General features: G+C 30.4%; 1 protein-coding gene across 1 annotated transcript; it reads left to right on the forward strand.

The window, feature by feature from the left end:
• The first annotated feature begins 64 nt into the window (after positions 1-64).
• On the forward strand, positions 65-26,494 carry LOC114329151 (ras-related protein Rab-18-B). Its single transcript, XM_028278169.2, has 3 exons — positions 65-658; positions 15,878-16,003; positions 22,290-26,494. Exons 1-3 carry the CDS (start codon positions 281-283, stop codon positions 22,398-22,400), a joined length of 615 nt encoding a protein of 204 aa, XP_028133970.1. The 5' UTR covers positions 65-280; the 3' UTR covers positions 22,401-26,494.
• Positions 26,495-26,674: the final 180 nt, after the last annotated feature.

Raw genomic sequence — 26,674 nt, forward strand, 5'->3', positions numbered from 1 at the left:
TTCTGATATTTAAGATTAGTATGTTGGTTATTCTGAAGAACTAAACAACCTTTGATTTCATGGTCATGTCACGTCATGTCATATTTTGACGTCTTAATATTTTGTTTTTAAAAATATATCTGCGTCACAGGTGAAAATACCAATTTATTAAATAGTTAATTAAATTCGACAATTTGGTTAGAAGGCATATACTTGGAGGCAATTCTACAAGAAATTCGTCTCAAGTGAAAGTTTGTTTGAAAGTTTTCGAGAACAGTGATTTTTGTTAAATTAAATAACAATGGAGGAAGATATACTTACAACTTTAAAACTTCTAATTATAGGCGAGAGTGGTGTTGGGAAATCAAGCCTTCTTCTTAGATTCACAGAGGATAATTTTGATCCAGAACAAACATTGACTATCGGTGTAGATTTTAAAACCAAGAGACTTACAATTGATGGCAACACAGTCAAACTAGCTATATGGGATACTGCTGGTCAGGAGAGATTTCGAACTTTGACTCCTTCGTATTATAGGGATGCTCAGGGTGCAATTTTAGTGTTTGATGTTAGTAGTTATGCCTCCTTCTCAAAACTAGAAATGTGGTTGAGTGAACTGGAGACATATTCCACAAAAAGTAATATTGTGAAAATGATTGTTGGAAACAAAATAGATGTGGTAAGATTACATTTCTACACTGTTAATTAGGATAGGAAAGATTCCTTTCTTGCTTTCCTGTGTATGTTTCCTTTTTACTTATAATCTATTTTCAGATCTAGTGTCTTGAAGATATCTTTCTTTGATTTCTATTTGTGGTGTATTACATATTTTTTTCTATGATGCAATATTTTTTGACTCTTTTATTTGTCACTAGCTGTTTTATTTCTTATTGAGTATAAAGTATAATATTCACATTTCCCCTAATTCTAGCCCTGGATCCCGCGTACCAAAAAAAAGTTTATTAATTGCAAGCTGAAAATTTGTTAATAGAAGTGTCTAGTGTCTAGTCACTTAATGCATGAGAGTTTAATGAAAGTGTAACAAATCAATCGGAAGTCCTGTCTGACAAAATACATGGGACGTTTTCGTAATCTGACGTTCCAAAATTTTAATCTGTTCCACAATTAAAACTTCCCCTGTTCCAGTGTTCCCATACATCAAATCAAGTATATTCAAATGGGAAATAAGCCACAATTTTACCTAAAAATGATTTTATTAACGTTTCGACGCCCAAGTCGGGTGTCGTTGTCAAAATACAAAATAATACTAAATAAACAAAAATGTTGTTGCTTCGTAAAAAATTCTTCTAATAATTTATTTAATCTGACTCATTTATATCGGCAATTCAGACACGTATTATACATTTTAAAGTATAATACATAATTAGTGCAGTGGAAAAAATATCCCAGTGTTTACCAACTCATGAAAAAGAACAATATAGGGTACTATGCAAACTTGAATTGGAAAAATCTAATAAAATTGAACAGAACATCAGCAAAGAGGAAATGAAAGCTTTAAAAACTTTAAAAAATGATGACTCCATAACAATCCTACCAGTGGATAAAGGAAATGCAACTGTAATAATGGATAAAGTACAATATGAGGACAAAATTACAGATCTAATTACAAATGGACCTTATACCAAATTAACGAAGGATCCAACGAAGACACTGGAAAACAAAATCTATAGAACTTTGTTCAAATTTAAAAATGACCTAACATACTATCAAAGAAAATTAATGACACCTCATTACAGTAAGACACCACATTTTTATGGAGTACCGAAAATTCACAAAGCAAATATTCCACTTAGACCTATTTGTAATACCATCAAAATTTTTATTAAATATTATAAAACCATTTGCAAATAATAATGACACATTTATAAAAAATACACAACATTTTTTAAACAAATTATCAAATATAGAATTTAATCCAAATAATATTTTAGTAAGTTTTGACATAAACAGTTTATTTACAAATGTACCATTAGATAAAACTTTAAACATAATCAAAACGAAATTAGAAAATGATAATACATTAACAACTAGGACAAGACTAAATGTATCACCTATAATGGAGTTATTGACATTATGTACTAATAATAGAGTAGAGTAGAGTATTTATTGGTAATAATGTACAAATGTACTTTTACAGGTCAGCAATAATTAAAATTGTCTAAAATTACATTAAAAGTTGACAGTACTTCAGTAAAAAAAACCTATTACTAAAATTTAAAAACTAAACACTAATTAAATTACAGGACAAAACAAAATTTAGATCTGAAGTACTCCTCAAATGAGTAGAAAGCACCCATCAGAAGATAATTTTTAATTTGTCTCTTAAATTGGTTAAAATCAAGACTTTTAATAGATATTGGTATACAGTTATAAAATTTCAATGCTAGGTATCTGGTTCCATTTCTGGTCCTCTCAAGTCGACTGAAGTCTGGTACAAGGGCATCATGATTTCTAGTCTGATAAGTATGCTGTTGTGTTTTATACAGATCTACATTTTGATGAACATACAACAGGCACTGCATAATGTACACAGAAGGTAGTGTGAGAATCCTCAGGTTTCTGAAAGACTGCCTACAATCGTCCCGATAACCCTGACCTGTGATTATGCGAATACACTTTCTCTGCTGACCAAACACCTTATCTATATGGCAAGAGTGTCCCCAGGAAAGGATTGCGTAAGTTAGTCGTGAGTGAAAGTTGCTGTGATATGATGTAAGAAGGGTTTGAAGGGAGGTAACCTTAGATAGGTTTCTAAATAAAAAGAGTTGGCTTGAGAGCTTTTGGGAAAGTTTCAGTATGTGCCGTTCCCAAGTGAGTCCCTGATCAAGATAAACACCAAGAAATTTAGCTTCCTGTGAACAATCTGTTAAAATGGGATGTGTAATGGTGTTATGTCTTAGGGTAAAGTTCACTGTTTGTGATTTTGAGTTATTGAGAGAGAGACGATTTGCCAAAAACCATTGGAACAAATTGCTCTCTGTGGTCTCAAGATCAATATCACTGATTTGGGAAGGGTGGTAACTTTGATAGCATGTAGTATCATCAGCAAATAGGACTGTGCTTACCGGGCCCTCTTGTGAAAATCCCAAGTCATTTATATAAATGAGAAATAATATTGGACCTAGAACTGACCCTTGAGGCACTCCATACATCAAAGATTTTTTATCAGATTTAAGCTGGTTAAAAAACACATATTGAAATCTATCTGATAGATAAGACTCAATCAATTGAATAGACATAGGATGAAAATTATAGGCATGTAATTTTTTAAGAAGAATACTATGAGTGACACAATCAAAAGCTTTAGTAAGATCAAGGAACGAGGCAAGGGTATCAAGAAAGTTTTCAAATCCTTCCAAAATACTGCCTGTAAAATGATCGATAGCAAGTGTTGTTGTTTTGTTTTTTCTAAATCCAAATTGCTGCACTGCAAAAAGCCGATTAGATTCAAAGTAGTCATTGATCTGCTTCTTTAGGATTCTCTCAAACACTTTGGAAAGAATTGGCAAAAGAGAAATTGGACGAGAAATTGACCTATTTTCAACTAAATAATGAATTCCATAAACAAAATTTTGGTCTCGCAATGGGCTCTTCTTTATCTCCATTATTGGCTAATATATTTATGGAGGATTTCGAAACTAATATCATTTCTAAACAAAATTTAAAACCCACAGTATGGTGGAGATATGTAGATGATGTGTTTTCCATATGGCCTCATAGATCGGAATTGTTGGCTACGTTCCTGAATATTATAAACGATCAAGAAGAGACAATAAAGTTTACAATGGAAAAGGAATACAATAACACCCTACCTTTCCTCGATGTTTTGGTCTCAAAGAAGGATACTGGATATGAGACTAAAGTGTATAGAAAACCAACACACACCAACAGATATCTCAATTACAAATCAAATCATAACATCAACGTTAAAAAGGGAATCATTAAATCCTTATATGATAGAGCCAAAATTACTTGTTCTAACGAAAATTCATTTTTAGAAGAAAAACAATTGTTAACATCTGTTTTATTAAAAAATGATTATCCCATATCGTTTATAAATAAGGAATTGTCAAGATTGGATCGAATGGAACAGAACAACTTAGAAAGGGATCCTACAACATTCACAAGAAATAATACGAGGAAAATATCAATACCATATCGCTACTTCAGTAAAAAAGGGCCACAATTCAAAAAATACGAAAATCTTGTTTATTCAAAAAATCTAACCTTAAGCAGTCATATTTTTATATACCACTGAAACCCCCATGTATTTTTCGTTTTTTAATATCGAAATGACACTTGCGGCCTTTTTGCATTTTTGTGTTTGAAAGAAAAAATATGGACAAAACCGCCACTTTGTTAGTTGTGTCCTGGCAGTCGAAGTGAACGCACGTTTCTTTTGTGCTAAACAGCCACATTTCAAAAAACCCTAGTCGTTGTTACCGTTTTTATAAACAAAAGTGCCACATTCCGAAATACGTCCGTTTTGCACAGAAGATTCACGTAAGTACATTATTAGTTCTTAAACAAAAGCATTTTAGCAAACAGAAACATTTTATACAAAATATTCGCATAATATATATTTTTATTTCTCAATCAAAAAGGATGTATTACAGAATACGTTCATTTTGCTTATATTCTCGTAATTAGTATAAATATCATTTAAAATAAAAAAGGGCCATATATTGGGACATGACTATTTTGCATTTTTTTATGACAGTCAAATGTTATTATTATAAAGTAAAATGCCGTTGTTTTTATTTACTTGTACAGTAGACTCTCTTTATAACGAGAACTGAAATGACGGACCAAGACCCTCGTTATAAGCGGATCTCGTTATATCAGACAACAATAATATTGAAATTGTTTTGTTGCCTCTTATGTAGTTTATTAACCCCTTAATGTACACGCTCTGCTCTGATATGAGAGCGTGCCTTATTGGCAATTTTGTACATGCTTGACTCTGACACGAGCGACCATTAACCCATTAGACCTATTTATGGGATACTAAAAGTTTAATTTTTTTCAACCATTAACATTTTTGCTTAAATTGTAAGAAAAAATATACCCTGTATATTTTGTAATGTAGTAAACTGATTAATACATTTTGTTTGATTATTACAAACACCCATTCAGTAAAAAAATTATAAACATTGGTCAAATTTTTTGACCTCTTACACATTTAATAATAAAAATTTCATTTCGGCACTTTTTTTTGTCTCTCTATGGGTTATTATTGTTGAGTAAGGTTTACTACATCTGATAGTCATAAATAAATCTGGTAAAAATACATTGCTGAACAGTAACTATGAAGTTTACCTGGGAGGCCCAGATTTATTTATTATATCTAATAACTTGCCTTAGGAACCCTTGACATAAATTGATACATTGAATTTTGTTGAATTGTTAAAAACTGTTTTTATTGGAGACACAAAACAGTTGTAAAACATTGATACCTTTTTTTATTATCCAGCGAGTGTTAAGACATTGTAAAATGAGATTTATTTTCTAATAACTTGCAGTCCGGAACCATTGACAATAGCAGTGTGAAGGTGTTTTTTTATTCTTAGAACTATTTTATGCTTAGAACTATTTATATGTATAGAGATTCAATATAGATTATTTTCCTTGTTATAACCAAATATGCCTCGTTATAGAGGATTCTAGTTCAATAGGAATTTCATGGGACACCTAATGTACCTCGTTATAAACGAAACCTCGTAATATCCGTGTTCGTTATAGGGAGAGTCCAGTCCACTGTATATTGTTTTCAATCGTCTTATTTTAATATAGGTAATTCCAAAGTTTGAATATCATAATATTACACAATGTGTTTATTGCCAATTTTAATTGAGAGCGTGCCGCCTACCGCATTTTATTTTGACTAATTTGGACATGCCTTATCTAAATCTGTATATTGCTACTCTGCAAAGTAGTTATAGTTCATAAGAAGTAGGGTTTTTTACTCAATGAAAAATTAATTAAATTTACAGTAGGTAAACGAAAAATGTTCTTTGAGTCATTTCCCGTATGAAGTTATTTTTAATGGGATTGATTGTATTTTTATTTTAATTTTGTTTAGGTTTCTTAATATCATAGTGAAGTGTAATCACATTTTTATCTCAAAAAAATATAACTATCACTAACAGCTATAATAGGGAATATAACAGATAATAGGGAAATTAATTTTACTAGTTTTAAGTAAAGAATTAGTTTTAAGTAGTTTTGGAATTAACTTTTGTTATTTTTGTAGACTGACATTGTAATTTTTTTTTTTTTGATTAGATAAAACTTTTTTGTAATAATTTTACTCAAAATCTACATTAATTAGTGACAAAAACATTGATTAAAATGTTTGTTTTTTTGGTATGTGTCCGTTTATTTCCAATTCCTATCATGACATAAGAAATATTTTTTATACAAAAGGGCCATATCTGCTAATATCTCTTTCAGGAAAATACTTACGCTGTATCTAAATACAATATCAAATATAGTTTAATTTTACCTTTCTAACAATATATTACTTGCATATAAATGATAAAAAAAAAAAGAAAAATGAACCAAAAATAAATGTCAAAACTTTGAGTAGCTCCTCTGTAAAAACTGTGATTTTGATTTGTGGCCCTTTTGTATTGAAGTAGCGATATGTAAAAGGACTATCCGAGAAACTTAAAACAATAGGAAATAAATTCAACATATCAACAACATTCAAAACAACAAACACATTGAGATCTATTCTATCTAAAACTAAACCTAACAGTGAACAAGAAAGAACAAAGAATTGTATTTATAAAATACCTTGTGAATGCGAACAATTTTATATAGGTGAAACGTCAAGACCATTAGACGTTAGAGTAAATGAACATCAGTCTTATATAAAAAATAGAGAATTTGATAGATCTCAAATATGTCAACACGCATGGGATAATGAACATAGAGTTCAGTGGAGAGATTCAAGTATAGTCCTAAAAGAAGCAGATAGTAAAAAGAGAAAAATCAAAGAAGCGGCTCTAATTATGCTAAATGAAACCAATTGTGTCGCAAATTCCTCGGTAGAATGCAGTAGGATGTGGTTACCCATATTAAAGGAGGAAGTCAATAGAAAGAAAATACCACAACTAGTAAATCAGTAACATATCGAGTTAGTACATATTTAGTATTTTAGTATTATTTAAAATTTAAAATATCAAGTCAGAATTTGGTATTAGTTTTTGAGAGTAAACTAAATGTAAACCCAAATACTTACGATGTCGGGATAGTATCACGAGGTTTTTCCTGGTTTTCCCTCGTGATTTACTATGGAATCTCTAACGCGAGAATTTCAGTACCACCGTTGCATTTGGTTGTCTTTTTAAAGACAGATCACATGCTATGATTTTTTGTGGCGGATATTCTTGAGTTGGGATTGATTTCATGTAATCGAATGAACTATCTTTTAGTAAAGTCGTCCCAGGAACGCAACTCATCAATATTGGCAATATCATTTTAAAGTCGCCTACTTTAAAATGTATAATACGTGTCTGAATTGCCGATATAAATGAGTCAGATTAAATAAATTATTAGAAGAATTTTTTACTAAGCAACAACATTTTTGTTTATTTAGTATTATTTTGTATTTTGACAATGACACCCGACTTGGGCGTCGAAACGTTAATAAAATCATTTTTAGGTAAAATTGTGGCTTATTTCCCATTTGAATATACTTGATTATAAAAATGCCACAAGAAAATAGCTTCAGAACAACACCATACATCAAAGTTTGTCTGATGATAAACTTTTATTTGGTTCGTGGGATCCAGGCCTATTAATCAAAGTCTTGCATATTATAATGTGTCTGTTCGGTTTCCACTGTTGCATTGGTCACGTGCAAATTTGCATAAAACCTATATGATAGCGCTGTTGAATAACATTAACCTTACATAGTGAGATTCTACATTTGTTTTCTGAGGTTGCATATTCCTGGTGGATGAGAATATGCTTTACTTAGTTCCATATTAGCCACGATACTTCGTTGTCTTCACCTTATATTAATGGTTCTGAACTCTGTATAAGCTTACCTTAACCTGAAACTTATTTTTAAGTGTCTTCTCCACCTTGCTCATTTTGATGTCATTCCAGACTACCTGATTTCCTTCTTCGTCAATGTTATTGTTCCACATTTCCTCCACATCGTTTTTTAAAGTCCAATATGATGTCGACATTTTTTGTTTCTCAAAGAATGCACGTTATCTACCTCATTTGGGAAGCGACCCGTTATAAAAATTTTGTGGGTACCTAATTTTAGGTATGTTAAATTTCTGTACGGCATATTGATAAAGACAGACAATATTACTTGTTCTTATTTTGTCCACTGCAGTTATCTGAGTATAATATTATCTTTTCCCCTGGCATGGTTCCTCAGAATTTGTAACAGAGACGACGCTATTTCATTTGAATTACAATTAGAAATTCGCTCGAACCAAAGAGAGCAGTGTCCTACATTTGGGGTCAGGTAAAAAATTGTGAAATTAAATGTTGAAAATCTCCTTTTGTAATAAAATAAGAAGACTTTGCTTAAGGCGTCGGTAGTAATGATTGTAAATCAAAACAAACAGTCATTCTAGTGTTGGATTTTGCAGATTTTAAGTCATTTTTTTTCCTCTTTAATCAATATAATAGCATAGATGACCATAGAAATATGGTCATCAACGTAGCGTAATTTCTGAACACTGAACCTTTTTCTTTGCAAAATTTTATATAATCGCAATCAATATCAGCAATAGTTTTGTCACCGCTGACGAATTATCTGGTAGTTTGTTTCCTTAGATAGTGAGATTCCAGTCAAGGAATGGACTCGATGTAAATCATTATGTTTTGTTTCATGACTTCGTTGATTCTTTTTCCATTCTTATGAGTTCTTTGCTTTTCTTTTAGAATAAACCCATCTACAGTACATTGTATATTAATTTGTTATAGTCTTGTCGCTTATTTCCAGTGTTGCAATTAAATTGTACTTACACACTATGTTTTTTTGCATTCAAAGCATTTTTCTTCGGTATATCTTGCTTTTATTTTACGAGCGTTGGTCGCATTTTGCACATATTGCCATATAGATCTGAGTTTTTGTTCCTATTTAGAACCATTGTGCACCATCTGCAGATAATGCCTAATGGTATAAAAAGAAGAATCGATTTTTTACAAAAGCCATAGGGACTTATCTTTCTAGTGCCGAAATTAAATTTTGTTGCAGATATAGCATTAAAAAATAGATTTTTTTTTCCTATTAGACTGCATTCAAAAGTCATTTTATGAAAAAATTGCAGATATTGCCATACGGTTTTCAAGGTGCGATATATGTTAATGATATTGTCTCCTGTTTCCACTTTGCTTTTTTCCTAATGTTTGCTGACGATTTAAAATTATATTTGAAAATCGAGAATGATGGTGACTATCAAAAATTACAATCTAACTTGGATCAGTTGAGCTATTGGTGTGATAATAACGGAATGGAACTTAATGTTAAAAAGTGTCACTTAATGGTTTTTGGTCGAAATAGAACTCCTACAAATCATATCTATACTATTAAGTTAAGGATTGTCCTTTAGACTCTGTATATCAGATAAAAGACCTAGGTGTTGTGCTTGATTCCAGCTTATCCTACATCCCTCATATCTCATCTATTGTCTCAAAATCACTTCAATTTTTAGGGTTTATCAAACGTTGTGCTAAAGACTTTCTAAATATCCCATCCATAAAAATATTGTATTGTTCACTTGTGAGATTACTGTTCACCTAGATTACTGTTCATGTGTTTGGTCTCCACATTATAACACCCATATTCAAGCTATTGAGAGAGTTCAACACAAGTTCTTAAGATTTGTTGCATTTAAACAAAATCAGAAGGTTGATGAAATTAGCTATTCAAATATGGAAAAGTCTCTCAACATAACTTCTTTCCAAATCCGACGCATGCATAAGGATCTCACAATGTTTTACAATATTCTACACTCCAATAATTTTGGTCCTCAACTATTGGAGAAAATTAGCCTCCATGTTCCCAGTAGACAAACGAGGCTAAATCAACCCTTTTACGTTAGGCCTCATCGAACAAATTACGGGCATAAGCATAACTCCTTCATGTCTAGAACACCAATGTTTGCTAACCAATATTCACAAAGTTTAGATTGTTATAGTTTTCCAAAAGAATTTAAAGCTCAGCTTAAAAACTGTGTGTGATAGCTTGATGTCCTTGTGTTTTGTACATTTTTTATTAATGTTTGTTATTTAATGTTCCTAGTTTGTATGATTAAAATTTTTAAATTTAATGTAGATTAGGCTAAAAATCTCTTGTGATTAATGTTTTTAATTGGGGATAATATATACTGTATTTTAATTGGGGGATTGTCTGTTGATAAATAAATCATCAATGTAATTTGCTCCTTTAAAGAACCTACAAAATGATGTTTGGTAAACCTTGATCCACTACAGTCAACTCCCATTTATCCACAACATACAAAAATATATGATTTTAATGAAAATTGTAGTTTATTCCTGATAAATATCTATCGCAATTTAGGTATGAATTTATTATTATAAACAGAAATATAATGTTCTATTGTTGCAGTGTAAAGTAACCAACAAATGCGGGTGACTTCGGATTTTTATTTTTTGCATTTATGTATTTGATCTCCATTTGTGGCTTATACGTGATTTTCGTTATCCGCGACTCGCGACAACCATGCCACCCAACCCCATGGATAAACGGGAGTTGACTGTAATTAAAACCGGAAATATTGCAAAATTAGTACAAAAACATTGAAAGAATTACGGCGTTAGGACGAAAGTCTCACCTTATACAGTTTTAGTGTCAAAATAGTTTTTTTATTTAATTTATTTATTTATTTATTCACGGGCAAGCCCTATTCAGATATAAATGTTACAGTATTCTAAATTATATAACATAATTATACAATTATATAACATTAATGTTAACCAATTATATAACATAAATTATCATAATATAACATAGCAAAGTGGTTTGAGAGAAAATAATTCTATGAGTGGTACAGTTACAAAAAAGAAAAAGAAAAAAAAAGAATAAGATAACATATAGGTCAGTACAATTACAAACAAAAGATATCACCTAAATCAATTCAGAAATGTTCCAAGGTATAACGGTTTTGAGTTATCTAATACATACATGTCATGTAACACCAACCACAATACAAAAGCTCTGACCGAAAATATTAAAAAGTTAGGGAAGAAATATGGTTTTTGAAGCGGGAAACTGATATATTAAAAATTTCGAGGTTATTTAATGAGTTAGCTAATCGAAGAGCTCTAGGAATAAATGTGTTGTAAGAATAATTGAATCTATGAAAAGAGACATAAAAGGTTTGCACCTGCCTAGTCGAACGACTGGGGACAAATAGAGATATTTTGGAGAGAAGCTCGGGGCAGTTACACAGCCCGTTGATAATTTTAAATAAAATTATTAAGTCTCTTTGTTTTCTGCGTACCTCAAGAGGAGGTAAGTTCAGTATGCGCTCTAATACAGAATAGTCATAGTATACATGCATCTTAGTAGCAGTATATCTCAGAAAATTGTGTTGAACAGCTTCAAGTTTCAGTTTATGAGTAAAATAATAGGGGGACCAGATTGTGGAACAGTAATCGAAATGAGATCTAACCAGGGAGAAATAAAGTGATTTAATAGCTGAGATGTTTGTAAAGTCTCTGGTGGTTCTTTTTATAAAGCCAAGCATCTTCATAGACTTCTGTATTGTACTGGAAATGTGTGATTTATAGCTAAGGGCGGAGTCAAGGATCACACCTAGATCCCTAGTTTCAGAGGCAGAATGTAAGGTCAGATTATTTATACTATATTCGAAGATGATTGGATGATGAGTTCGATGGAAACGAAGAATATGGCATTTGGATGCATTCAAACACATACCATTTTGCATACACCAGTTAGATAGGCGATCAATATCACCTTGTAGACTAAGTGAATCAGCCTCACATGTGATTATTTTAAAACATTTTAAATCATCAGCGAATAACAAAGTTTTACTTACTTGGAAACAGGGTATTAGATCATTGATAAATATATTAAACAACAGAGGTCCCAAGTGTGATCCTTGTGGTACACCTGAGGTAACAGAGATGGTATGAGAATAGTGATGATTAACCCTAACAATTTGCGATCTTTGCGTAAGATAGCTCTTGAGCCACTTCAATATAAGGTCATCAACTCCATATAAATAAAGTTTATGAATCAAGAGCTCATGATTAACTTTGTCAAAAGCTTTGGAAAAGTCAGTATACACAGTCAACTTGTAAACCCCTCTCAAGATCATCTGTCAAAAAATCAACATATGTTATGAGACCCAATTCTGCTGATTTTTTGTATGTAAATCCAAATTGTTGGGCCTCTATAATTGGCGAGAAGTCATAACTTAAATAATCGGAAATAATGCTCTCAGAAACTTTAGGAATAGCACTAAGAATACAAATGGGACGATAGTTACCTATATCCGATTTTCGACCTGATTTATATATATATTGGAGTGACATAAGAGTTTTTCCAGTAGTCTGGAAATTCCCCTGTTAATAGAGACTTATTAAATATATAAAAAAAAAAGTGGGCGCGATAGAATGAAGCTGAATGTTTTAAGGAAGTAGGGGGAATTCCATCAGGACCAGGACCTTTGTTGGTATTGAGTTCAGACAGTTTTTCGTAGATTTTTGAAATTTCAATGTGATAATTAGACACATTAACCAAAGGTGAAATCTGGGTTACATGCGGATGTAAGGATTGGTTAGTATAGACGGAAGAGAATTGGTTAGCAAAAAGATTAGCAATATCAGTTCCATTGAAGGCAGTACGATCTCCAAGAGTCATTGTATTAGGTATAGCGTTATTTTCTCTTTTACTACTTACAAACTTCCAAAAGGATTTAACGTTATTAACAATAGAATGTTCGGTACGTTGAATGTAATCAGCATAACACTGTCTTGATAAAAATTTACATCTAGTTCTTAAGTTACTAAATGCTGCATAACTTTCTGGACACCTAGTGCTCTTATATATCTTGTGCGCTGATTTCTTCTTGTGAAGCAACTTCTTCAGCTCAGCGGAGTACCAGCATGGATATTTATTCTTATCACAGATTTTTTTTAGCGGAACAAAACGATCAATGATGGAATAAAAAATGTCGTAAAATACAGAAATCATGTCACAGAGCTCTTTTCCCTGAAGTGCACCATCCCAATTAATTGCTTCAAGGGAAGAGCGAATTGCTGCATAGTCAGCATGAACAAAGTCATAATAATACTCTTCACCAGATGAATGATCATTTGTGATTTTGAGTGGCAAACTGCATTCAAGCGGAGGATGATGTGTGTCCACTGGAATTAAAATGTCGATAGCCTTCAATACATCAATACCCAATGGAGATAAAATGAGATCAAGCGTAACTCCTCTATCGTTGGTTATTTCGTTGGTCTGGAAGAGATTGAAAAAAGCACAGATATTGGATATAGTTTCAATAGAATCAGCTTCGGATTGTGTAGCTGTAGGCTGAGGAGAAGCAACGGAACAATAATCATCGACATCCCAAACTGCAGATGGAAGATTAAAATCACCCAATAGAAAAAGGTTTGCTCTATCATATTGCTCGCTTATAGTGATAAGCTGTTCAAAGTATGATTGGTATAAAGTAGCTATAGATTTAGGTGGAAAGTATACTGTACCGATTATAGATTTGTTATTAAAGAGAACAAACAACTGTTCAATCGAAGGATCAGACTGAATTTGATAAGAAGGAATTGAGTTCTTAACTGCAATTAATACTCCACCACCACCACTTTTTTTTTATTTTACTTTTAACTTGTTTTAACATATTGTTATGATCTGCTTTCTATTACTTTTATATTAATTATTATTTATCTGATCAATTATTTAATTAACGCAAATCATACATAAAAATTAAGAAAGAATCTCAGGGTGCCTTTTTATAATATAAAAAAATGTCTAAATTATCTTATGTTATAGTTATCTTCTCTCGTGGTTTCAGTATCTCTTAGTTGATCCTTATCGGGATAAAAATAGGAAAAGGAAATAAATAGAAATATCATAAATAAACACATACAAATACCTTTATTATCAATTGGGACCGTGCAAGTTCGGCAAAGCGACCCCTATTTCTACGCTCTATACTAAAATTCGCACTTTTAATTATGTTGGCCAATTATATTAGTCCTGGTTACTGGATAATTGTCAAGGCCATAGTCCAAAAAAATAATAAGAAGGAAAAATAAAATTCAGGTTATGTTATGAAACCGTCAACAATTGTATGAAGTAAATAAAATTAGTTATTAAAATGCAGTACTGCAAGCAAAATAAAATAAATTAATTTTACCTTTATATAATAATTGCATATCATATCAGTATTGTGGAGCAATATATAATTTTTCTGCTTCATTGACAGAAGGTATGAAATATACGTCAATTTGACAATTTCAATTGACAATATGAATTATTTAAGATAGTTGCAATATTTCTCCGCGACTCGCGCAGGGTCGTTTCTCGTTTCCCCTTCCAAGTACTTGCACACCTCGAATAGCAATGCTCTGTAAATTTATCAATTAAATTCTGTGGGCATAATTGTCCAAATGAAACCTTTATCATATAAATTAATCTAATAAAAAAAATATTTATCGCTTTGTTTTTGATACCATTAATAAAACCAACTAAACAAACAAATTGGGTATTCGCAAAATTACTTATACTTCCTATTAAATTTTTGAAATGTTGGAATCTTAAATTCATATGCTTTTACGTAAAAAAAAATTAACTTCTGATTATAAAAAATCTATCACATAGGTTATTGACTGACCTTTTTGATTCACACACAATGATGTCTCCTCTTGACCCAAACAGCTCCTCCTTGTTGATTATGTTAGGCTACCAATCAAAGCCCTCTCCGTTCTCAGCAAACAATCCAGCAGGATACCAGCAACTATTTCTCCAAAACACAAGCCAGGCTTCCTTTGACCAGGACTCGTTCAATAAACTCCAAATCTCTCTCCTCTCTTTCTCTCAACAATAATCTCCTGAGACCCAATTATCTTTTTTACTTGGTGTCACAAATAATTTTAATAACGATAATTCTTGTAACTTACTCTCTTGGACTTTACAGAATCAAAGAGGTATTTCTTCTCGATTTGATTTGTCTCCCGTTCCACTTTTCAGCTACTCTCACTATCAAACACAACCACTAGTACTTACTTCTGAACTACTCACGAAAACTTTTGACTGCTCCTCTCGGCTGCCGGTAACACAATAATCTTTTCTTTTCCAAACTGTCTCAACATTCAAACAAAACTTTCCCCATTCCAAATTGCCAAACCAATCAGAAACATTTCTCTCTCCACCTTCCTCTGTTTCATTCGAAAAAACCAGTCATTCTATCAAACAATACTTCTACTCCAAACTTATGACTTTTCGGAAATTATCTAAATATTCCTATCATTAAACAAACATATTTAAAATTCCAATTCTCTTTACCTCTATTTTTCTAAAAACTAATAATTACATCTACCTGTGGTTTTACCTTTTCCCGTAAACAATCTTTTTAAAATTATAATCCTAAATAAATGTTCGTTTCACTTTTTATTTACAAAAATGTTTTTAATATTTCATGGAAAAACTCATTAAGTAGAAACCACCTTGCGTGAAAGCTAACTTCTAATAAATATTTACAAATCAATATACAAGGTGTATCAAATTTATGTGCCCGCGTTATATTAAAAAAAAATTTATTCTATCTTTGATTGATAAATTGAAACACAATAATATATAAATCTCAGTAATACAAATATATATATTTTTAAGGATAAACGTGAAGTATCTAGGGAAGAAGCTATGAGGTTTGCTAGAAGACATCAAACATTGTATATTGAGGCCAGTGCCAAGACAAAAGATGGAGTACAGGCAGCATTTGAAGAACTAGTTCATCAGGTAGATTTGTTTACTCTTTTTATTATAACCAATTAAAAAATACTTAAACAATAAATCACCATTCTGATCATTTATAGAGTTAAAACCTACACTAAAACTATTTTTTTATTTTGCAAAAATTAAGAAAATCCCACTTTATAATTTTAATAAGTATCTAATAATCCAGACAATAAAGATAAACTTTAGTTTTAAAGAACCTATATAAAAAGAAACATATCACACTGTATTTCATCTTCTTCTGTATATATAAAAACAAAAATATGTCTGTCTGTGTGTGTCCTTTATACATTACTACACCATTCATCTGTTCGCCATAATTTGGAAAATTGTAGTGTTCACTCCTACGAATTTTATTTCTGGTATATTATGTTCTGTCCTACACAGTTAGTATTCATATATACAATTTTTGATTTAAATTTAATGTTGACATAGGTACCAAGGTTGCCAGGTCAAAAAACTAAAAATCACCAGACAATTGCTTTAAAAGTTGCCAGATTTTGCTAAAAATCACCAGATTGTTATGAGTATGCGCAGTAACGAAAATGTGTTGCTGCACATAATATTGCGCATGCGCATACGCGTAACCATTCGAGAACGGTAATGTGAAGGGTTGGAACAAACCTAATAAAACAATAATTAGAATACAAATGAAACGATTTTTTTTTGGTAAAATATAATGTAAAATGTAGGTGTTCATTTTTATAAAAGGTACTGATAATCCCGACAATGTATATTATTTAAAACTTAACGTTTTATGTCTTAAACTTGGCCTGACAGACGACCCTCGTCGAGCGGGGTGTTATACAAAATTGTTTTGTTGGAAACCTAGTAATTTTTGCTCATGCCAATAAATTTTTAATACAAATTAAAATTGAAAAAATAGTTCCTAAGAACCTTTGAGATTTTAGTTTAGTAGATGATCAAACTAACACAAAACGTGACAAAACTACAAAATATGAAGAACAGTAATCACTTAAAACTCTACAGCTGACACAAGAAAGATAAAACTGCTAAATTGATATGTTGATATTAACTGAACTGGTTTGTTTATAAAACCAAGACATAAATTATTGGAAGTGCATGACGCATGAACACTTGGAAGAGTAGCGTAAACTTCGGGAAATCCCCGGTTGAGCACCACAGAGGCGGATCATTTTATTATACAAAATTAGACTTTTTGTATTATATGAATATTAGGCAATTCTTAATAACGAATAAAAAACATATAATCGTACTTTTTAAATAAAAAAATATAATATAGATAAGGTCAAAAAATCACCAGATATTAAGCTTTTTAAAAAAGTTTTCACCATATCACCAAATGAGTTAGAAAATCACCAAATCTGGTGAATTTTCACCAGACCTGGCAACCTTGATAGGTACTCAATTTAATGTAAAAACTGACACTTCAGTTATTTTGGTGGTATTCTTTTTCTCATCAGCATCTTTCAGTGCGTCACAGTTTTTCGATTTCTTTCTAACGCATTAAATTGTATGTGACAGAAAAAAAGCACGTCGGTGATTACAGACATTTATAACATTTATTCTAGTTGTCGATAGATTGTGCTATAATCGAAAAAAGTTAATTACAAATTATATAATATATCTACGAATATAATTTGTACAATTTATAAGACTATACAAATCAATGAAAATACCATTTTATAAATGCAATAAACACAGTTGATTCATTTTTATGCCAAATTGCAAATAAAACGTGACAACTGTCAGATTTATCTAAAATGTCATGTTAGAATAATTGTTATAAATGTGTATTATCACGGACTTGCCTTTTTTTCTATCATTTGTGATGCACTGAAAAATGCTCATGAAAAGGACTATATAAGTTATAATTTATAAGATTAATTGATTTCAATTCGTGTCAATTATTTTTTATTTGTTTATCGAATCTAAGCATCTTTGACAGTTATGGCCCCAAACAGCAATCAATAGGGAACTTGCACATTTTTTTATTTCATAATAATGTTCAGTTTTGTTTAAAAATTAGATTTCCAAAATTTCACGCTTCAAAAACTCATAATAACTTAGAAGTACAAATTTAACGCGGAATAAGGGAAAAATATTTATATTCTAATGACATTTATCGTATGTCATTGTAATAATTTATACCAGTTTGTTAAGATTGGAGTTTGATACAGTTTTTGAAGGAAGGGAAAGAAGGTTTACTATGGAAAATAAAATGAAACACTATAAGTGTTGTTTAGTGCCATTTTGTAAAAGTACAAATTTTCTATGTATTTAAAATAGTTCAAGCGATCAAAAACACTTGCGACGTCAGATAGTTGTATTTTCTACTGACGTTTATAATGTCTAATTTAAAATGATATACAATTTTGTTTACTTTGTTGGTGCAGAATGTAAACATTGTAAACATACAACCATATGACGTAACGACGTGTTTTGGACTAGCTGCTATAATTTGAATTTAGAAACGTCTTTAGGGGTCAAACGGAACACAAAAACAACTTTTTTATCTTTGATACATGTTTTAAATTATGTTCTGTTGTGATTTATAACATTTTTTTCGAATTTAAAATTTTATGCAAGTTCCCTATTGGGTATTCTAAATATCATGCAGGGGAAAAGGCACGATTAGAAGCTGTTCTAATACAAACTGATAATCCAAAAGTAGGGTAACTTGTAAGGGTAGCTTTTATACCCAAACCTGACAACACTGGCCAGGGAAAAGATAAGTCCCAATAAAAAGCCTCTATTTTGGTAGACGAGACTAACCAAATTTTCATTCAAAAGAAGAATATGACAATGGTGTGTGTTGTCTCCAAATTTTATTCATCATGTACTCCCCATCTCAAAAACAATTTTTAACAAAAAAAACATGATTTGTTTGACCTGCAGGAGATAACATTAACAATATTAGATATTGAGATGACACAATAATAATGGCTTAAAGATTCAAATATCTTCAACTCCTTTTAGAAAATGCCTCGAGACAATGCCGCAATAACAGATCCAGTAAAAATACATCAGAGATAAAGCCACTTGACCCTAGTAAACAAGACCTATTCAACTAATTGTCAACAGGATGTCTACTCAGGATAATGGAGAAACAATATATTATTCTCTACAATTCAAAGCTGAGCCTACAACTGAAAATTAAGTAATTTCCTAAAATTTTATGTGTATTCTATATTACTATCAGGATTTGAAACCTAGATCATGAAAGTTAATATTGTGTACAAGTTACAAGCCTTCGAGATGTGGCCTTATCATAGAATGCTCAAAATATCATTAATTCAACACATTTAAAACATAGAAGTAATAAATAGAATAAGTAGGTTAATTGAAGGAAATGATAAAAAAGGATGTGTGTGTACTTTGTACGCACGTAAGAAGTTATAATTAACTATTTAGATGGGAAATAAGCCACAATTAAATTGAAAAAATAATTTTATTAACGTTTCGAAGCCCAAGTCGGGTTTCGTTGTCAAAATACAAAATACTACTAAAATAAACAAAAATGTTGTTGCTAAGTAAAAAAATTCTTCTAATAATTTATTTAATCTGACTCATTTATATTGGCAATTCAGACGTATATTATACATTTTAAAGTAGAAGACTTTAAAATGATATCGCCAATATTTATGAGTTGCGTTCCTGGGACCACTTTACTAAAAGATAGTTCATTCGATTACATGAAATCAATCCCAACTCAAGAATATCCGTCACAAAAAAATCATAGCATGTGATCTGTCTTTAAAAAGGCAACCAAATGCAACGATGACAGTAAAATTCTCGCGTTAGAGATTCCATAGTAAATCACGAGGGAAAACCAGGAAAAAACCTCGTGATACTATCCCGACATCGTAAGTATTTGGTCTTACATTTAATTTATTTTCAAAAACTAATACCAAACTCTGACTTTAATATGTTTAAATTATAAATAATATTAATAATACATACATAGATATATAATAAGTAATACTAAAATATAAAATATGTACTAACTCGATATTTTATTGACTTACTAATCGTGGTAATTTCTTTCTATTGACTTCTTCTTTCAGAATGGGTAACCACATCCTACTGCATTCTACCGAGAAATTTGCGACACAATTGGTTTCATTTAGCATAATTAGAGCTGCTTCTTTGATTTTTCTCTTTTTACTATCTGTTTCTTTCAGGACTATACTTGAATCTCTCCACTGAACTCTATGTTCATAATCCCATGCGTGTTGACATATTTGAGATCTATCAAATTCTCTATTTTTAATATAAGACTGATGTTCACTTATTCTAACGTTTAATGGTCTTAATGTTTCACCTAAATAAAATTGTTCGCATTCACAAGCAATACAACATAAATGCAATTCTGTGTTCCTTCTTGTTCATTGTTAGGTTTAGTTTTAGATAGAATAGATCTCAATGTGTTTGTTGTTTTGAATGTTGTTGAAATGTTGAATTTATTTCCTATTGTTTTAAGTTTCTCGGATAGTCCTTTTATAATATGGTATTGATATTTTCCTCGTATTATTTCTTGTGAATTTTGTAGGTTCCCGTTCTAAGTTGTTCTGTTCCATTCGAATCAATCTTAACAATTCCTTATTTGTAAACGATTTTCGTTAGAAAATTCATTTTTAGAAAAAAAACAATTGTTAACATCTGTTTTACTAAAAAATGATTATCCTTTATCGTTTATAAATAAGGAATTGTCAAGATTGGATCGAATGGAACAGAACAACTTAGAACGGGATCCTACAACATTCACAAGAAATAATACGAGGAAAATATCAATACTATATATAAAAGGACTACCCGAGAAACTTAAAACAATAGGAAATAAATTCAACATTTCAACAACATTCAAAACAACAAACACATTGAGATCTATTATATCTAAAACTAAACCTAACAATGAACAAGAAGGAACAAAGATTGCATTTATAAAATACCTTGTGAATGCGAACAATTTTATTTAGGTGAACCGTCAAGACCATTAAACGATAGAATAAGTGAACATCAGTCTTATATTAAAAATAGATAATTTGATAGATCTTAAATATGTCAACACGCATGGGATAATGAACATGGAGTTCAGTGGAGAGATTCAAGTATAGTGCTGAAAGAATCAGATAGTAAAAAGAGAAAAATCAAAGAAGCGGCTCTATTTATGCTAAATGAAACCAATTGTGTCGCAAATTGCTCGGTAGAATGCAGTAGGATGTGATTACCCATACTGGAAGAGAAAGTGAATAGAAAGAAAATCGAGTTAGTACATATTTTATATTTTAGTATTACTTATTGTATATTTATGTATTATTAATATTATTTATAATTTAAACATATTAAGGTCAGAATTTGGTATTAGTTTTTGAAAGTAAATTAAATGTAAGACCAAATACTTACGATGTCAGGATAGTATCACGAGGTTTTTTCCTGGTTTTCCTTCGTGATTTACCATGGAATCTCTAACGCGAGAATTTTACTGTTATCGTTGCATTTGGTTGTCTTTTTAAAGACAGATCACATGCTATGATTTTTTGTGACGGATATTCTTGAGTTGGGGTTGATTTCATGTAATCGAATGAACTATCTTTTAGTAAAGTCGTCCCAGGAACGCAACTCATAAATATTGGCGATATCATTTTAAAGTTTTCTACTTTAAAATGTATAATATACGTCTGAATTGCCAATATAAATGAGTCAGATTAAATAAATTATTAGAAGAATTTTCTACTTAGCAACAACATTTTTGTTTAATTTAGTAGTATTTTGTATTTTGACAACGGCACCCGATTTGGGCGTCGAAACGTTAATAAAATTATTTTTTCAATTTAATTGTGGCTTATTTCCCATATAAATAGTTAATCATAAAAATGCCACAAGGAAATAGCTTCAGAACAACATAATGAGAGATAGTAGATACTCAATGATACAGTTAATATTGAATATATTTAAGGAAAGGGGAATTGATAGGAAAAATACTTGTGGCCCCAAAACCTTCGTCAATGAACTGATCTATCTGTAGATAAATTATTATGTGCACATGATCAAGAAACTAATTGCCATAGAGACTACCAATCGCTAAGCGTACAGCACTGAAGAAGGAAGAAGATACTCTGTAACTTGAACTTGATGTGCCTTGTTTTTAAATTAACATAGATAGTTTCAAGTTTCTTTACAATGTTATAAGTCTCATTATGTTTTGTCTAATTAATTGTAACTTATTTTCCTCCAGTGATGTTTTTAAATACAAGATATTGTTGTAAACTTTAAATAGTTTAACATTAAAACCTCTTTTTTTCAGATAATCCAAACACCGAGCTTGTGGGAATCCTATGCACTAAATAACATTCACCTGAACAACCAAGAGAAAACAAATTCATCAGGTTGCACTAGCTATTGTACTTTAGTCTAATAGTGTCGGTTAGAGTAGAAAAAATTTAACATAAAGATATTTAAAACTTATAAATGTAGGTAGGCCTTGGTGCATATAAATATAGGTGTGGTAAATTTTTATCCTGAAAATTACAAGAAAGGAAAGAAAACCAAGAAAAAATGATATAATCATATAATAATCACAATTACGCATTGTCATAAATTTTCTTGGGTAGTAGTTGATATTCTCAAATATTCTATGCTTCGTCAATTTATATGGAATTGCATACATGTACTTCTATCCTTTTCTCTATTATTGAAATTTTGTCTGTAGCAATTTATGATTTATATAAATTTGTATACCAACAGCGAATATACCGCATGAATGTCTTAAGGAACACACAGTCTTAATAGTCTCTTTATTAACCCTTTATAGTCCAGGGCGGATCTGTTTTGAGATGGACGTTGAGAGGTGACTCTAATTTTTTTTGCAGAAATTGCTTGGAATTAACCCATATAATAATAATTGAGTTATCCTCCCACTCAAAAAGGTCCGGAACATTGTTTAAATAATCAAAATGTCAAAAAATTAAGGAAAAAATTCGATTTTTTTTATTCGATTTTTTTGATTATAACTTTAAAAGTATTCACTTCCGAGAAAAGTGGCACTAAAATAAAAGTTGCGTAATTAAATTCCCTACAATATAAGATTGGTTATAATTTTTTTAAATTGTTACCCTTCTTGCAAAATAGCAATAATTGCGAAAAAGACATAAAAAACAAGTATTCGCATTTTACGTTTTTCAACCATTTCTGCTACACTTAGGACCTTTATATTTCACCCCGAATAACTTTATGATATGATAAAACAGTACTGTAAATTTAGTTAAGATCGGTTCAATAGATTTTGCAAAATAAATTTTGCAATCCAGCTTTCGCAAAAAAAAATCATTTTTTTTAAATGTTGCAGGACTGAAAATAAAGCAGATCGCAAGTTAATTTTTTTTTACAAATAGAAGAATACTGTTAACTTTCATTTGAAATTTGCAAAATTAAAATCGGTTAACTACCACGACGTCAGGAATTTTTTTAAATAAACATTAATTTTTGGTGCTACGCGCAGGACAGCGGTGTTCGATTCACACAAGTTGATTTCCGCCAAAATTTCTTCCAATGTTTATCTAATATATTATTTTCTTACTCTATATTTTGTTGTATTTTAATATTTTAATTCCACAAAAATCAAACTAATTTGATTATTGTTTGTGAAATATTGTTTAAACAATTGCATCTGTTTAAAAATAATAAACTTTTATTTTCTAAGTAAAAATATATGAACAAAGAAAGTTTTTGCTAAAAAAAGTGTTATTTCAAAGGACAGAGTATGTGTTTTATTTTGCAATAAACAATTTTTTTTATTTATTTCGAAATGTACTAAAAATTTAAATTTATCAATCATTACCAAATGTCATTGGAATGCCCAATCGCGTATCCGCTGTCCTGGGCGTAGCACCAAAAATTTATGTTTATTTAAAAAAAATCCTGACGCTGTGGTAGTTACCCGATTTTAATTTTGCAAATTGCAAATGAAAGGTACAGTATTCTTTTATACGTAAAAAAAAATCAACTTGTCTGCTTTATTTTCAGTGCTGCAACATTTTGAAAAAATGATTTTTTTTTGCGAAAGCTGGATTGCAAAATTTATTTTGCAAAATCTATTATACCGATCTTAATGAAATTTACAGTACATATCGTTTTATTATATCATAAAGTTTTTCTGGGTAAAATATGAAGGTCCTAAGTGTAGCATAAATGGTTGATAAACGTAAAATGCGAATACTTGTTTTTTTATGGTTTTTTTAGTTATTGCTATTTTGCAACAAGGGTGACAACTTTTAAAATTTTTAGTTAATCCTATATTGTAGAAAATTTAATTACCCAACTTTTATGTCGATGCAACTTTTCTCGAAAATGAATACTTTTAAAGTTATAATCAAAAAACCAAGAAAAAAATCCAATTTTTCTTTAATTTTTTGACATTTTGATTATTTAAACAATGTTCCGGACCCTTTTGAGTGGGAGGATAACTGAAATATTATTATATGAGATATTTTCAAGCAATTTCTGCAAAAAAATATAAGTCACCTCTCAACATCCAAATGTACTAATATTTTTACAGATGCGCCCTGGTCTATTAACTGACATGTTCGTCATATCGACGCACACGACTTCTGGATTATAAATGTTCTAATTTTAGCCTGACAGTCAGAGATTTTTCTTTAACTGGTAGGAATCTGTTGCCAGACATACATTATTTTGCCGTTATTGACCCAGACAAAGGCCTTATTGAAGTCGATAAAACACACGAAGATACTATATCTCTACATGAGCTCCATGATCTAGAAACTGAAATACTTATTTGGTGGCAAATTTTTTTAAATCAAACTATTGTAAATTCTATTAGAGTGCAGTATTCTTAAGAAAATGTTCAATACATGACTCATTAAATCACTATATCCACGGCATCATCAATTTAACTACTTCGTTAGGAATTTTGTATGGTCGGTCTGGTTGCTTTCATATCCTTTACTAGTTTGATAACCATTTCCATCTCGTCAAAGATTACCTTTCATCAGGTCGATATTGAGTTTCTGTTCTTTCGTCTTCAAACAGCTTCCCAATATGTTCTATATCCCATCTCTCAGAGATGGAATATAATTTTACATTAACAAATTTCTTTCTTAATCAATATTGATTATGATTAAAGTCCGGATTATAAGCATGACAGAAAGGTCAAAATATACACTGCAAAGTTTTTATGAAATAAACAAGGTTCAAGAAAAAAAACGTGTAAGTAAACATGGATATAATGATATAAATATGAATAAAGGACATTAACATTAAATTACATGTATTTTTAATTATCGTATTATTAACAATAAATAAAAAATTACAAAAGTGTTAAGCTATAATATAATAAAAAAAGATCGAAAAATAATTAACATATTAATATATTTTTTATTCATGACCAATTAACAATAATATGCTTTTCAAAATATTCTTGTAAAAATCTATGTCCTCTATCTGTATACATATATTTATATGTAGAAAAAGTTCTTTCAACATCTGCAGATGTGATTGGTGCGTATTTAAATTTAGACAAATGTACGTATACTATTTTACAACAATATAATAAATTTGGGCTGTCTGAAGACAAAAATAGTAGTTTATTACATAGACAGGTATAACGATGGGTTTTCCCGTTTATCTCCTAAGCCGAAGAGATTAAAATTCTTATAGTTTATTGAATTATTACAGTTTTTATAGTTTATCATAAGAAGTAAAATAAACAAAGATCAGCAACATATCTTTAAAATAAGCATTTTTATTAAAAAACCTAATTATAAGCAAAAAAAAAGCAAAATGCTTATAATCCGGACTTTAATTATGATTCAATGTCATCTAAATCAGGTCGAATATTTCTCGTTAAACAATACGATATTGCTGGTAGCAACAGTATGCGTTGTTTTACTGTGGTTACAGGAGCCTAAAAAGCTACACATACTATGTGGAATCATTGTACATAACACGTAACTGTATTCAACTTATGTATAAATAAAATATCCCTACCTATTTCTTGTAAGTTTTAGTTTCTTTAAAAAAATTTAATAATATTATTTTAGGTAAATAAGCTTTTTAATTAATAGGAATGCTGTAATTTTTATATCAAAAGATATTAACACTAGCTTGGGTATATAATATATGAAACTATAACATTACCTTAAATACAAGTATATGTCAAAGAGTCGGCTAGTCCACACTGTTTTTGTTCAAAAGTTTTATAAATTATAATAATTGTAGGTTATATATTTTTATGAGTTAAAGGATATTTACATGTATTTATATCAGTGATGTGGGAGGGAGATCCCCACCCACATCACTGATTTGTATATTTCTTCAGCTATACAGTCAGTGTCACATAAATTTAATAAATAAAAGAATCAAGCGTTCATTTTGTTCAAAATGATCGAATATCACAAGTTTATTTATAATAATCATTTATGTTTTGTATTATATAATATTAAAAATTTACGTTGTTAATATTGGTTTTTAATAAATATTTATAAATCTTAATACTTATGTTTCATTTTTGTTAAATTTTCCTTAACACATTCGCTGCGCATTACTCCGATCGGAGTAAAAGTGGTCATTTGGTAGATCAGTGGCGGCTCATTGCTTTAGATGCAAGATTGTTTTGTCTCCTCATGTAGGTATACCATCTAATAAAAAGGTAGATCAGTGGCGGCTCATTGC

The sequence above is a fragment of the Diabrotica virgifera genome, chromosome 4, assembly GCF_917563875.1.
Source record: "Diabrotica virgifera virgifera chromosome 4, PGI_DIABVI_V3a".
Taxonomy (NCBI): Eukaryota; Metazoa; Arthropoda; class Insecta; order Coleoptera; family Chrysomelidae; genus Diabrotica; species Diabrotica virgifera.

What these genes read in the sequence shown, in the direction of transcription:
- LOC114329151 (XM_028278169.2), top strand. Translation starts at nt 281, where the DNA reads ATGGAGGAAGATATACTTACAACTTTAAAACTTCTAATTATAGGCGAG. An exon ending in TTGGAAACAAAATAGATGTG is followed by an intron (nt 659 to 15,877) that starts GTAAGATTACAT and finishes TATATTTTTAAG; the next exon opens with GATAAACGTGAAGTATCTAG. An exon ending in TTGAAGAACTAGTTCATCAG is followed by an intron (nt 16,004 to 22,289) that starts GTAGATTTGTTT and finishes TCTTTTTTTCAG; the next exon opens with ATAATCCAAACACCGAGCTT.